This window comes from Aegilops tauschii, chromosome 3 (assembly GCF_002575655.3).
Source record: "Aegilops tauschii subsp. strangulata cultivar AL8/78 chromosome 3, Aet v6.0, whole genome shotgun sequence".
NCBI lineage: Eukaryota > Viridiplantae > Streptophyta > Magnoliopsida > Poales > Poaceae > Aegilops > Aegilops tauschii.
Window position 1 is genome coordinate 596,252,254 of NC_053037.3, and position 14,445 is coordinate 596,266,698.

At 45.2% G+C, this 14,445-nt stretch overlaps 2 protein-coding genes across 2 annotated transcripts in view; both read right to left on the minus strand.

The window, feature by feature from the left end:
• The window catches only part of LOC109740740 (uncharacterized), a 32,445-nt gene that overhangs the window by 7,871 nt on the left and 10,129 nt on the right, over positions 1–14,445 (minus strand). Inside the window, exon 5 of the mRNA XM_045233901.2 lies at positions 14,180–14,272. The gene's annotated coding sequence lies outside the window, so the exon portion shown is untranslated. The remainder of the gene's footprint in view (positions 1–14,179; positions 14,273–14,445) is intronic.
• LOC109740744 (uncharacterized) lies at positions 259–3,116 on the minus strand. The gene has a single exon (XM_020299798.4). It carries the CDS (start codon positions 1,064–1,066, stop codon positions 365–367), a length of 702 nt encoding a protein of 233 aa, XP_020155387.1. The 5' UTR covers positions 1,067–3,116; the 3' UTR covers positions 259–364.

Here is a 14,445-nt window from a genome sequence, read left to right on the forward strand (position 1 = left end):
ATTGTTGTATGAAACATGTATTCAATTGTAGTGCCAGACTGCACAGCCATGTGGTGGTGGTGGAGAATCTGGGTAATAAAATTGATTGATTCTGCTAACTACAAGTTGGTACCTTGTGACTTTGATCTGGCATGTTTCATGCATAAGGAGCAAGATCCACTAGCCAAGGATATCAATATAAAGTATCACAAACGCATCTTCGAGCATGAAATGGCCAAATTGATCAAAACTTCGGTTTCTATTTCTATACTATCTTGTACATTTATACAGTATAGTGTATACATATGGGAAAATTGTATGATGATCAGCTATTCCTTAAAAGGCGGATGCCAATCGAAGGGCGTCAACAGTGACTCAGGAGTATCTATGAGCTAAGGATGTTGAGTAGAGAAGCTCTGCTCTGGACTAATTTCCTGAACAGATGCCCTGCTCCGCTCTCGAGATCGCCGATACTGCACTCTAGCCATGACAATTGCTCCTTGCAAACAACTGCCTTCTTTTTCTGAAATGCCTTGGAAACAAGAGACTGTTTAGGCATTTCGATTTGCTTCGACAAGAGACGGAGTGTGGACTCCAGGAGAGGCACAGAGATCTCTCTAGCCTTGGCCAACAGCATGACCATGCTACAATCTGCTGGAGCCTTCTTCGCAGTCTTCTTGAAAAGATTCTTCGACTTCTTCACCAAGAGGGTGTAAGATTGGATCTTGGCTTGAGTAGCTGCATCATCACCTTTCCTTAGAGCCACCTGCCGCTCTTGGATGATGGCCTTCATCTCGACGAAGATCTCTTGCATGGCGCTGCAGAGATCTAGCAGCTCAAGAGAACCGTCCATTTCTCCATCCAACATGCTCCTCTGCTGGGAGGAGCAAACTTGGTTGCTTGGTAGGCAGATGATCTCTTCAAGACCATCGTAGATGTTTGCAAGAGTCCTGAGACCATCGCACATCGTGCTGATGGAATTGGAGGAAGAGATGCTTGCTTCAAGGCTCTGAAGCTCTAGCTCGACTTCGGTCTCACTGACGTGAGGCCTAAAAGGCAAACTGGTCGATCTTTGGTGGAAAGCCATTTCTGAGCTTGAAAATTTTCTCTGCGATTTTGTTGATGAGAGGAGAAAGAAAGAAGAGCTTCTGGTTTGATGTATGTACCGTTCTGCTGACGCCTATTTATACAGAAGGTGTGTGTACAACTGTGCTGCGGCATCTGATTAGTAGACATGAAGAATCATGCCATTGCATTAGCCATGAGATCTGGCGCAAGCATAGAGATCCCAACACTAAAGTCGTCTCATGTTCACGCCGTCATGTTCCACTAATTGGCAGCAAGGACTAATTAAGAATGGTATAGTTTGATGATGGATCTTCACATAGTTGCATGCTCAAGCTATCATTTTTAGTGGAATCTTGTCAGTTCAAGCCCTGAGAGTTTGTCCCCCATCTTCAAGGCAAGTTTATGCTGCTCTGCTGTCTTCTTCTCATGTCATACATTTATGAGCGAGTATATGGGCTTGTCGAAAGTGTCTTAATTATCAGGGGCAAACTCACACACCAGGACCAGTTTTTTGTGCTGGATGATCTAGACAGCTTGATCATGTGTGTGATGACTAGCTCTCTTCATGCTTTGCCGCTGGCATGCTGCAGCCGTGTCTTAGTTGTTAGTGGCAAACTCATCTGCATGAGGGTATCGACGTGTGGTTTCGTCTTGCTGGTGCAAGGAGTCATTGACTTCATACGCATGTTCCAGCGTTGTGCTATCTGGTTCTGCTAACAGCCGTTATCAGGGGCCAACCTTACACTCTTGACTCTTCATAACATCCAGTTGCATGCTTGCAATTCATCTAGTAATGCTAAAAAATGTAGAGGTGTTCAAGTGCACAAACCTCTTTGTGGCCCAAAAATGCTTAAATTTTCTGTGAATTGATATTAAGTGTGTGTATATATATCGTCGCCATTGAGAGTGACAAGATTATAGTTGAAGAGGCACGGTTCTAAGGTTTTTTGGCCAATATGTTGGTAAATTTCCTCACAAATTCTTAGCTACATGAGTTTTTTTAGTGTGTATGGTTGCAATGGATTTTAGTGGCGTTCTTATTCAATGTAAGAGGGGCGAAGAAACAAACAAAAGTATAGTACCATGCCTTGATGAGGCAAAATATTTCCATTTTACAGTAGATATTTTATTGTTGTTAGGTCGTCCTCCCGGGCGACACAGGGAGGCGACTAGGGTAACCCCGTGCCGCCACTTCTAGCCCCCTCATCTTCCTCGCCGCCACTAGAGGAGGCTGTCGGGCAAGCCCGTGCGGCTGCCGATGAAGGTGGCGGCGGGGATTTCGATGCTCTGGTCTCGGCAAAGGGAAGGGGGCTCCAGGGCGGCGGCCCTGCTTGGAGAGCCGACGTCATCTTCGCGGCCGGCTGTGCTTGTTGGAAATATGCCCTAGAGGCAATAATAAAATGGTTATCATTATATTTCCTTGTTCATGATAATTGTCTATTGTTCATGCTATAATTGTATTAACTGGAAACCGTAATACATGTGTGAATACATAGATCCACAACATGTCCCTAGTGAGCCTCTAGTTGACTAGCTCGTTGATCAATAGATGGTTATGGTTTCCTAACCATGGACATTGGACCCAATCCTAATGGTTGATCACATCATTAGGAGAATGATGTGATGGACAAGACCCAATCCTAAGCATAGCACAAGACCGTGTAGTTCGTTTGCTAAGAGTTTTTCTAATATCAAGTATCGTTTCCTTAGACCATGAGATTGTGCAACTCCCGGATACCGTAGGAATGCTTTGGGTGTACCAAACGTCACAACGTAATTGGGTGGCTATAAAGGTGCACTACAGGTATCTCCGAAAGTGTTTGTTGGGTTGGCACGAATCGAGACTGGGATTTGTCACTCCGTATGACGGAGAGGTATCTCTGGGCCCACTCGGTAATGCATCATCATAATGAGCTCAATGTGACTAATGAGTTAGCCACGGGATCATGCATTACGAAACGAGTACAGAGACTTGCCGGTAACAAGATTGAACGAGGTATGGGGATACCGACGATCGAATCTCGGGCAAGTAACATACCGATAGACAAAGGGAATTGAATACGGGATTGATTGAATCCCCGACATCGTGGTTCATCTGATGAGATCATCGTGAAACATGTGGGAGCCAATATGGGTATCCAGATCCCGCTATTGGTTATTGGCCGGAGAGGTGTCTCGGTCATGTCTGCATGGTTCCCGAACCCGTAGGGTCTACACACTTAAGGTTCGGTGACGCTAGAGTTGTTATGGGAAATAGTATGTGGTTCCGAAGGTTGTTCGGAGTCCCGGATGAGATCCCGGACATGATGAGGAGCTCCGGAATGGTCCGGAGGTGAAGATCGGTATATTGGACGAAGGGTATTGGAGTCCGGAATTGTTCCGGGGGTACCAGGCTATGGCCAGCATGTCCGAAAGGGGTTTCGGAGGCCCCGGCAAGCGTTTGGGGCCTTATGGGCCAAGGGGAAGGGGCAAACCAGCCCACTAAGGGGCTGTGCGCCCCTCCCAACCCCTCTCACGTAACCAGGAGAGGTGGGGGCGCCACCCCTAGGGCAGTCGCCCCTCCCGGCTTGGGGGGCAAGTTTCCTAGGGGGTGGGGGCACCCAAACCCATCTAGGGTTTCCCCTGGCCGCCGCCTCCTCCTCTAGATCCATCTAGAGGGGCCGGCCCCCTCTCCCCTTCCCCCTATATATAGTGAGGGGGTGGGAGGGCAGCCACACCCTTCCCCTGGCGCAGCCCTCTCCTCCTCCAACTCCTCCTCCTCCTCCTCTGTAGTGCTTAGTGAAGCTCTGCCGGAGAACCACGAGCTCCATCGCCACCACGCCGTCGTGCTGCTGGAGTTCTCCCTCAACTTCTCCTCTCCCCTTGCTGGATCAAGAAGTAGGAGACGTCCCCGGGCTGTACGTGTGTTGAACGCGGAGGCGCCGTCCGTTCGGCGCTAGATCGGATCTTCCGCGATTTGAATCGCCACGAGTACGACTCCATCAACCGCGTTCTTGTAACGCTTCCGCTTAGCGATCTTCAAGGGTATGAAGATGCACTCCCTCTCTCTCATTGCTAGCATCTCCTAGATTGATCTTGGTGACACGTAGGAAAATTTTGAATTATTGCTACGTTACCCAACAGTGGCATCATGAGCTAGGTCTATGCGTAGATTCTATGCACGAGTAGAACACAAAGTAGTTGTGGGCGATGATTTGTTCAATTTGCTTACCGTTACTAGTCTTATCTTGATTCGACGGCATTATGGGATGAAGCGGCCCGGACCGACCTTACACGTACTCTTACGTGAGACAGGTTCCACCGACTGACATGCACTTGATGCATAAGGTGGCTAGCGGGTGTCTGTCTCTCCCACTTTAGTCGGATCGGATTCGATGAAGAGGGTCCTTATGAAGGGTAAATAGCAATTGGCATATCACTGTTGTGGCTTTTGCGTAGGTAAGAAATGTTCTTGCTAGAAACCCAGAGCAGCCACGTAAAACATGCAACAACAATTAGAGGACGTCTAACTTGTTTTTGCAGGGTATGCTATGTGATGTGATATGGCCAAAAGGATGTGATGAATTATATATATGTGATGTATGAGATTGATCATGTTCTTGTAATAGGAATCACGACTTGCATGTCGATGATTATGACAACCAGCAGGAGCCATAGGAGTTGTCTTAATTTATTGTATGACCTGCGTGTCAATGAAAAACGCCATGTAATTACTTTGCTTTATTGCTAACCGTTAGCCATAGTAGTAGAAGTAATAGTTGGCGAGACAACTTCATGAAGACACGATGATGGAGATCATGATGATGAAGATCATGATGATGGAGATCATGGTGTTATGACGGTGACGAAGGTGATCATGCCGCGCCTCGAAGATGGAGATCAAAAGGCGCAAGATGATATTGGCCATATCATGTCACTTTATGATTTGCATGTGATGTTTGTCATGTTTACATCTTATTTGCTTAGAACGACGGTAGCATAAATAAGATGATCCCTCACTAAAATTTCAAGAGATGTGTTCCCCCTAACTGTGCACCGTTGCGAAGGTTCGTTGTTTCGAAGCACCACGTGATGATCGGGTGTGATAGATTCTAACGTTCGCATACAACGGGTGTAAGCCAGATTTACACATGCGAAACACTTAGGTTGACTTGACGAGCCTAGCATGTACAGATATGGCCTCGAAACACAAGAGACCGAAAGGTCGAACATGAGTCGTATAGTAGATACGATCAACATGAAGATGTTCACCGATGATGACTAGTCCGTCTCACGTGATGATCGGACACGGCCTAGTTGACTCGGATCATGTATCACTTAGATGACTAGAGGGATGTCTATCTAAGCGGGAGTTCATTAAATAATCATATGAACTTAATTATCATGAACATAGTCAAAAGGTCTTTGCAAATTATGTCGTAGCTTACGCTTTAGTTCTACTGTTTAAGATATGTTCTTAGAGAAAATTTAGTTGAAAGTTGATAGTAGAAATTATGCGGACTGGGTCCGTAAACTGAGGATTATCCTCATTGCTGTGCAGAAGGCTTATGTCCTTAATGCACCGCTCGGTGTGCTGAACCTCGAGCGTCGTCTGTGGATGTTGCGAACATCTGACATACATGTTTTGATGACTACGTGATAGTTCAGTGCGTAATGCTAACGGTTTAGAATTGAGGCGCCAAAGACGTTTTTGAAACGTTGCAGAACATATGAGATGTTCCAAAGACTGAAATTGGGATCTCAGACTAGTGCCCACGTCAAGAGGTATGAGACCTCTGACAAGTTTCTTAAGCCTGCAAACTAAGGGAGAAAAGCTCAATCGTTGAGCATGTGCTCAGATTCTCTGAGTACTACAATCGCTTGAATCGAGTGGGAGTTGTCTTCCAGATGAGATAGTGATGGTTCTCCAAAGTCACTGCCACCAAGCTACTAGAGCTTCGTGATGAACTATAACATATCAGGGATAGATATGATGATCCTTGAGCTATTCGCGATGTTTGACACCGCGAAAGTAGAAATCAAGTAGGAGCATCAATTGTTGTTGGTTAGTAAAACCACTAGTTTCAAGAAGGGCAAGGGCAAGAAGGGATCCTTCATGAAACGGCAAATCAGTTGCTGCTCTAGTGAAGAAACCCAAGGTAGAACCCAAACCCGAGGCTAAGTGCTTCTGTAATGAGGGGAACGGTCACTGAAGCAGAACTACCCTAGATACTTGGTAGATGAGAAGGCGGGTAAGGTCGACAGAAGTATATTGGATACACATTATATTAATGTGTACTTTACTAGTACTCCTAGTAGCACCAGGGTATTAGATACCGGTTCGGTTGCTAAGTGTTGGTAACTCGAAATAAAAAGCTACGGAATAAATGGAGATTAACTAAAGGTGAGATGACGATATGTGTTGGAAGTGTTTCCAAGGTTGATGTGATCAAGCATCGCATGCTCCCTCTACCATCGAGATTGGTGTTAAACCTAAATAATTGTTATTTGGTGTTTGCATTGAGCATAGACATGATTGGATTATGTTTATCGCAATATGGTTATTCATTTAAGGAGAATAATGGTTACTCTGTTTATTTGAATAATATCTTTAATGGTCTTGCACCTAAAATGAATGGTTTATTGAATCTCGATTCGTAGTGATACACATGATCATGCCAAAAGATATAAGATAGTAATGATAGTACCACATACTTGTGGCACTGCCATTTGAGTCATATTGGTATAAAACGCATGAAGAAGCTCCATGTAGATGGATCTTTGGACTCACTCGTTTTTGAAAAGATTGAGACATGCGAACCATGTCTATTGGTATATATGCATGAAGAAACTCCATGCAGATGGATCGTTTGGACTCACTTGATTTTGAATCACTTGAGGCATGCAAATTATACCACATGGGCAAGATGACTGGAAGGCCTCGTTTTCAGTGAAATGGAACAAAAGAGCAACTTGTTGGAAGTAATACATTTGATGTGTGCAATCCAATGAGTGCTGAGGCACGCAGTAAATATCATTATACTCTTACTTTACAGATGATTTGAGTAGATTCTAAGTATATTTACTTGATGAAATACAAGTCTGAAGTAATTTCAGAGTGAAGTAGAAGATCGTCGTGACAAGAGGATAAGATGTCTATGATATGATCATAGAGATGAATATCTGAGTTACGAGTTTGGTACACAATTAAGACATTGTGGAAATTATTCACAACTAATACCGCCTGGAACACCATAGTGTGATGGTGTGTCCGAACATCATAAATGCACCCTATTGGATATGGTGCATACCATGATGTCTCTTATCGAATTACCACTATCGTTTATGGGTTAGGCATTAGAGACAACCGCATTCACTTTAAATAGGGCACCACGCAATTCCGTTGAGACGACACCGTATGAACTATGGTTTAGAGAAACCTAAGCTGTCGTTTCTTAAAAGTTTGGGGCTGCGACGCTTATGTGAAAAAGTTTCAGGCTGATAAGCTCGAACCCAAAGCGGATAAATGCATCTTCATAGAATACCCAAAACAGTTGGGTATACCTCCTATTTCAGATCTGGAAGCAAAAGTGATTGTTTCTAGAAACGGGTCCTTTCTCGAGAAAAAGTTTCTCTTGAAAGAATTGAGTGGGAGGATGGTGGAGACTTGATGAGGTTATTGAACCGTCACTTCAACTAGTGTGTAGCAGGGCACAAGAAGTTGTTCCTGTGGCACCTACACCAATTGAAGTGGAAGCTTATGATAGTGATCATGAAACTTCGGATCAAGTCACTACCAAACCTCGTAGGACGACAAGGATGCGTACTACTTCAGAGTGGTACGTAATCCTATCTTGGAAGTCGTGTTGCTAGACAACAATGAACCTACGAGCTATGGAGAAGCGATGATGGGCCCAGATTTCGACGAATGGCTCGAGGCCATAAAATCCAAGAGATGATCCATGTATAAAAACAAAGTATAGACTTTGGAAGAACTACTTGATGGTCGTAAGGCTGTTGGGTGCAGATGGATTTTAAAAGGAAGACGGACAATGATGGTAAGTGTCACCATTAAGAAAGCTCGACTTGTCGTTAAGATGTTTTCCGACAAGTTCAAGGAGTTGACTACGATAAGATTTTCTCACTCGTAGCGATGCTAAGAGTCTGTTGGAATTATATTAGCAGTTACTGCATTATTTATGAAATCTTGCAGATAGGATGTCAAAAAACATTGTTTCCTCGACGATTTTCTTGAGGAAAGGTTGTATGTGATACAACCAGAAGGTTTTGTCAATTCTGAAAGATGCTAACAAGTATGCAAAGCTCCAGCAATCCTTCTAAGAACTGGAGTAAGCATCTCGGAGTTGGAATGTACGCTTTGATGAGATGATCAAAGATTTTGGGTTTTTACAAAGTTTATGAGAAACTTGTATTTCCAAAGAAGTGAGTGGGAGCACTATAGAATTTTTGATGAGTATATGTTGTTAACATATTGTTGATCACAAATGATGTAGAATTTCTAGAAAGCATACAGGGTTATTTGAAAAGTGTTTTTCAATGGAAAACCTGGATTAAGCTACTTGAACATTGAGCATCAAGATCTATAAGGATAGATCAAAAAACGCTTAATAGTACTTTCAAATGAATACATACCGTGACAAGATTTTGAAGGAGTTCAAAACAGATCAGCAAAGAAGGAGTTCTTGGCTGTGTTACAAGGTGTGAGTATTGAGTAAGACTCAAGACCTGACCACGGCAGAAGAGAGAGAAAGGACGAAGGTCGTCCCCTATGCTTTAGACGTAGGCTCTACAGTATGCTATGCTATGTACCGCACCTGAAGTGTGCCTTGCAATGAGTTAGTCAAGGGGTACAATAGTGATCCAGGAATGGATCACATGACAGCGGTCGAACTTATCCTTAGTAACTAGTGGACTAAGGAATTTTCTCGATTATGGAGGTCGTAAAAGAGTTCGTCGTAAAGGGTTACGCCGATGCAAACTTTGACACTAATCTGGATGACTCTGAGTAGTAGACCGGATTCGTATAGTAGAGCAGTTATTTGGAATAGTTCCAAATAGCGCGTGGTAGCTGCATCTAGGAGATGACATAGAGATTTGTAAAGCACACACGGATCTGAAAGGTTCAGACCCGTTGACTAATAACCTCTCTCACAAGCGAGATATGATAAAACACCATGGGTGTTGGATTCATTGCAATCACATAGTGATGTGAACTAGATTATTGACTCTAGTGCAAGTGGGAGACTGTTGGAAATATGCCCTAGAGGCAATAATAAAATGGTTATTATTATATTTCCTTGTTCATGATAATTGTCTATTGTTCATGCTATAATTGTATTAACTGGAAACCGTAATACATGTGTGAATACATAGACCACAAAATGTCCCTAGTGAGCCTCTAGTTGACTAGCTTGTTGATCAATAGATGGTTATGGTTTCCTGACCATGGACATTGGATGTCATTGATAACGGGATCACATCATTAGGAGAATGATGTGATGGACAAGACCCAATCCTAAGCATAGCACAAGACCGTGTAGTTCGTTTGCTAAGAGTTTTTCAAATGTCAAGTATCGTTTCCTTAGACCATGAGATTGTGCAACTCCCGGATACCGTAGGAATGCTTTGGGTGTACCAAACGTCACAACATAACTGGGTGGCTATAAAGGTGCACTACAGGTATCTCCGAAAGTGTCTGTTGGGTTGGCACGAACCGAGACTGGGATTTGTCACTCCGTATGACGGAGAGGTATCTCTGGGCCCACTCGGTAATGCATCATCATAATGAGCTCAATGTGACTAATGAGTTAGCCACGGGATCATGCGTTACGGAACGAGTAAAGAGACTTGCCGGTAACAAGACTGAACGAGGTATGGGGATACCGATGATCGAATCTCGGGCAAGTAACATACCGATAGACAAAGGGAATTGAATACGGGATTGATTGAATCCCCGACATCGTGGTTCATCTGATGAGATCATCGTGGAACATGTAGGAGCCAATATGGGTATCCAGATCCCGCTATTGGTTATTGGCCGGAGAGGTGTCTCGGTCATGTCTGCATGGTTCCCGAACCCGTAGGGTCTACACACTTAAGGTTCGGTGACGCTAGAGTTGTTATGGGAAATAGTATGTGGTTACCGAAGGTTGTTCGGAGTCCCGGATGAGATCCCGGACATGATGAGGAGCTCCGGAATGGTCCGGAGGTGAAGATCGGTATATTGGACGAAGGGTATTGGAGTCCGGAATTGTTCCGGGGGTACCAGGCTATGGCCAGCATGTCCGAAAGGGGTTTCGGAGGCCCCGGCAAGCGTTGGGGGCCTTATGGGCCAAGGGGAAGGGGCAAACCAGCCCACTAAGGGGCTGTGCGCCCCTCCCAACCCCTCTCACGTAACCAGGAGAGGTGGGGGCGCCATCCCAAGGGCAGCCGCCCCTCCCGGCTTGGGGGGCAAGTTTCCTAGGGGGTGGGGGCGCCCAAACCCATCTAGGGTTTCCCCTGGCCGCCGCCTCCTCCTCTAGATCCATCTAGAGGGGCCGGCCCCCTCTCCCCTTCCCCCTATATATAGTGAGGGGGTGGGAGGGCAGCCACACCCTTCCCCTGGCGCAGCCCTCTCCTCCTCCAACTCCTCCTCCTCCGTAGTGCTTAGCGAAGCTCTGCCGGAGAACCACGAGCTCCATCGCCACCACGCCGTCGTGCTGCTGGAGTTCTCCCTCAACTTCTCCTCGCCCCTTGCTGGATCAAGAAGTAGGAGACGTCCCCGGGCTGTACGTGTGTTGAACGCGGAGGCGCCGTCCGTTCGGCGCTAGATCGGATCTTCCGTGATTTGAATCGCCGCGAGTACGACTCCATCAACCGCGTTCTTGTAACGCTTCCGCTTAGCGATCTTCAAGGGTATGAAGATGCACTCCCTCTCTCTCGTTGCTAGCATCTCCTAGATTGATCTTGGTGACACGTAGGAAAATTTTGAATTATTGCTACGTTACCCAACAGTGCTCATGGGGGAGGGTTGGTGTCCTCGACGGCGACAGCAGGCTCGGTACATGGCCGGCGGTCTGCTCCGGCGGTTCTCCTAGCTAGCATCGGATCTGAAGTTTACCGTCTTGTCCACTTCCCGCCGGATCTCGCGCCGGTGATCTTGTCTCATCGGCCTGATGGTGGCTGGGCATGGTGGTGTGAGTTGGGTTCGTGAGAAATCCTTTGGTGGCTTGGCCATCCATGTCGGTGACACCGCATGCGGCGCTGCTCCCCTCCTTGGAGGCACCGACGAGATCCCTTCTCCCCACCCCCTCTTCTCCGATCCAAGGTTAATTCGTGTTATCCCTTGCGGATGCGGCGGCGGCGGCGCTCGGTGTCGTTACCTCCATTGGGGCGCCGTTTGGCTAGGAGAGGCTGGTGTGTGGTGCCATGTGGTTAATTCCGACACCTGCCCCCCCCCCACACACACACACACACACATCCGAACGAAAGTCCAAAACCCACGTGCTTGGACGGCGGCGATGCCTTGCTCGTCGTACCCTTCATGAAGGCATCGTCTGGGGAGGCTTGGGTGTTCGGGAGAAGGTTGTTCTGGCTGTGGGATCCGGGTGGCAAGGGCTAGTGGCGGTGGTGCGGAGGTTCGCAGGTGGAGCGGCATGTCATCTACAACATGAAGACGACGAGTACTGGCGGCATGAGGCAGATGGGTCTCGACGACAAAAGTGTCTGGATGGACGAGCGCAGGGTGGTGGCGTTGTTTGGTGCCGTGGCGGTGTCGACGGCAGGACTGCCAAGGACGATGCGTCAATACCTGCTCTTAAGATAGACCGGTGGAAGATGGTGGTGACGACCCATGAGAGTGCGTCAAAACGGTTTGTGCCCCACACCTAGTATGTGGCTTCGTTCAGGCCTTCGGTTTTAGATGTTAGGCTTTGGTGAGAGGTCTGGGTATTCGTCTCAGGCTTACTGCATCCCTTCATCAATTGGATAGGAGTTGCGCGGATTCAGACATATTGATGTATTAGCTTGTAAGGTCCTTATGAATAATTAATAAAATGACCACATGCATCTCCCAGATGCAGAGGTCGGGGGTCATCCTCCTTTTTGAAAAAAAAAAATTGTTAACATTAGGATATGGCATCTCATAAATCCATGATGCTCAATCCAATAATCATCTCCCATGAAATACCAAATAACATCATGCAGAAGAAACCAGCATACAATTTTTTTTCATAGGTGAATATGGATTATTTTATTATTAAGAATATTTTTTATTTCATTTTTCCGTTAATCTATCCATCACAATTAGCTATATGATTTTATCAGCAATGCAAACATATCTTATCTTATATTTACTAATTGGAAGCACTAATCAGGGCTTCACGTTAATCCTCATTAACTTAGCAAGTTGTCCGTACGATCCCTCCATTAGCTAACCATAGCCGTAGGATAAAATAGGTCAAGAGTCCACGCTATCTGTCCCACTTAAGCTTTGGCAAAAAAAAAATTGCACGGGCTGCCCTGTCCCACATAAGCTTTGACAGAAACAAAAAACTCTTGCACGGGCTGCCAAAAACACATCTACGTTGCAGTAAAGAAAATGACTTGGCCGATTCGGCCCCACAAAGTCACAAACGTCTCCGGGCAAGATTATCATCTTCCTCCTCTGCGTGTCTCCTCTGATGTTCCCACATGGCCTAAACTTCCACGCTGCATCCATCTAAATAGGATTTCAACCAGCAGCTACATGTTCCCTTCCTCAACAGCAATTGAATCTAGCAAGCCGGCAGCCATCACCACATCCTGAAAAGCCTACAATATTAACTGGTGCATGCGGGTAATAGTATTAGATCCGTTTTCCTGTGGTCATGCCTCCGCGCGGCAGCAGCAGCCAAACCCGCACCTCTTGCCGTTGCGGGTCTTCCATCGGCCACGCAGCACACGCTCCAAGCCTACTCATTCACCTTTCCATTGATTCCCTCTCCATGGCATGACCCATCAGCGCCGCAGTCTTTTCCATCTAGATGATGCCCCTTCGCAAGTTCTCAGCCCAGTTCACACGGGAAGAGCAGTGTGATTTTCGCCCCTGAGTGAAAAGGGCAGTCTGAGCCGTCTGATGAGGGTTTGGCATGCTGCAGGAAGGAGCACTAGGCCTAATGCTATCAAGTAATTAATATTCTTATTATTTTCTTGATTTGATTGCATGTGAGGGGATAATTAGGTCTGACTTGAAGTTAAATCCGATGTTTTCTGTTTATCTGAAGTGCCCGGATTCAAGGAACTACAATCTATAGATTTGGTTAATGTACGTTGCGTCCCTTTACACGGAGTGCAGATCAAGTATCTGAATGTAAGGTCTGGACTAACTCCCAAGAATTGGTAGAGATGATACTGTGGGTGACCAGGGGCTATACTTTTTGTGAGTTGACTATACTTTTTGTGCAGTGCACGACTAATGCTAATTTTCTATACTTCAATAATAATCCAAGAAATTTGAATGCTATGTTTTATATCTATTTGTGTTTTCACAAACTACTAACTGTATTGTATTTCACGTCGACCAAGTGTTGTCCGGATATTTTCCAGTCCTATACATGGTTTTCATATTTATTTTCACCTACAATTAGCTGAACTTTGTGCTTGCATCAATTGCTCATAAAATATATCCTTTAACGAATGCAACAAATAAGACCACATGCATGGTACAGTATTTCACAAGATCAATCGCATCAGCTTTGCATTCAGCTAACTGCAGTTTGTATTGTCAATCATCATTTGGACATTTCTAGATGAAGCATTGATTTCTTACTGTGTTTTTTGTTAATTTTCCTGATACAAAACATAAAGAAAAATTGTACGACACGAGGAGCTATTGTGTATAACTTTTCATTTACGAATTAGAGTATAACGAAAGAAAGAATCTGATATCGAAGTAAAATTTTACGAATTAACGAACAGTCACATTAATAATTGAGGTAGTGGTCACCTAAAATCTTCACAAAGCTTTATTTCCCTATTATGCTTAAAAGATTTATTTCCATATTGTATATTGGATTGCACTCTAATGGTTTAATGATATAAAAAACCCTAGCCCGTGCAGATGCACGGGTTGATGACTAGTCATATGAATAAGAATAACAAGGTAGATACATACCAAAATAATAACTGAGCATACGATGGCCACCATTGGCAACTATGAAGGGAATCTGGCTAGGTGTGACGCAACCATCAACCATGTGGCTTCGACCTGGCGTGTCCTATGCATGGTCAGTGAGATCCACAAAATAATGATTGTGTGCTAATCAAGAATCTTAAAGTACAGCTAAAAAAAAGTATCTTAAGGTAATGTTAACTTGTAAAAAAACTTGCGTGTACGTCTAACATCATTTTGCTGTTATCATTTACCACAAAAATCAAACC

Excerpts from the sequence above, each read along its gene's own strand:
- LOC109740744 (XM_020299798.4), bottom strand. The coding sequence starts at position 1,066 with ATGGCTTTCCACCAAAGATCGACCAGTTTGCCTTTTAGGCCTCACGTC.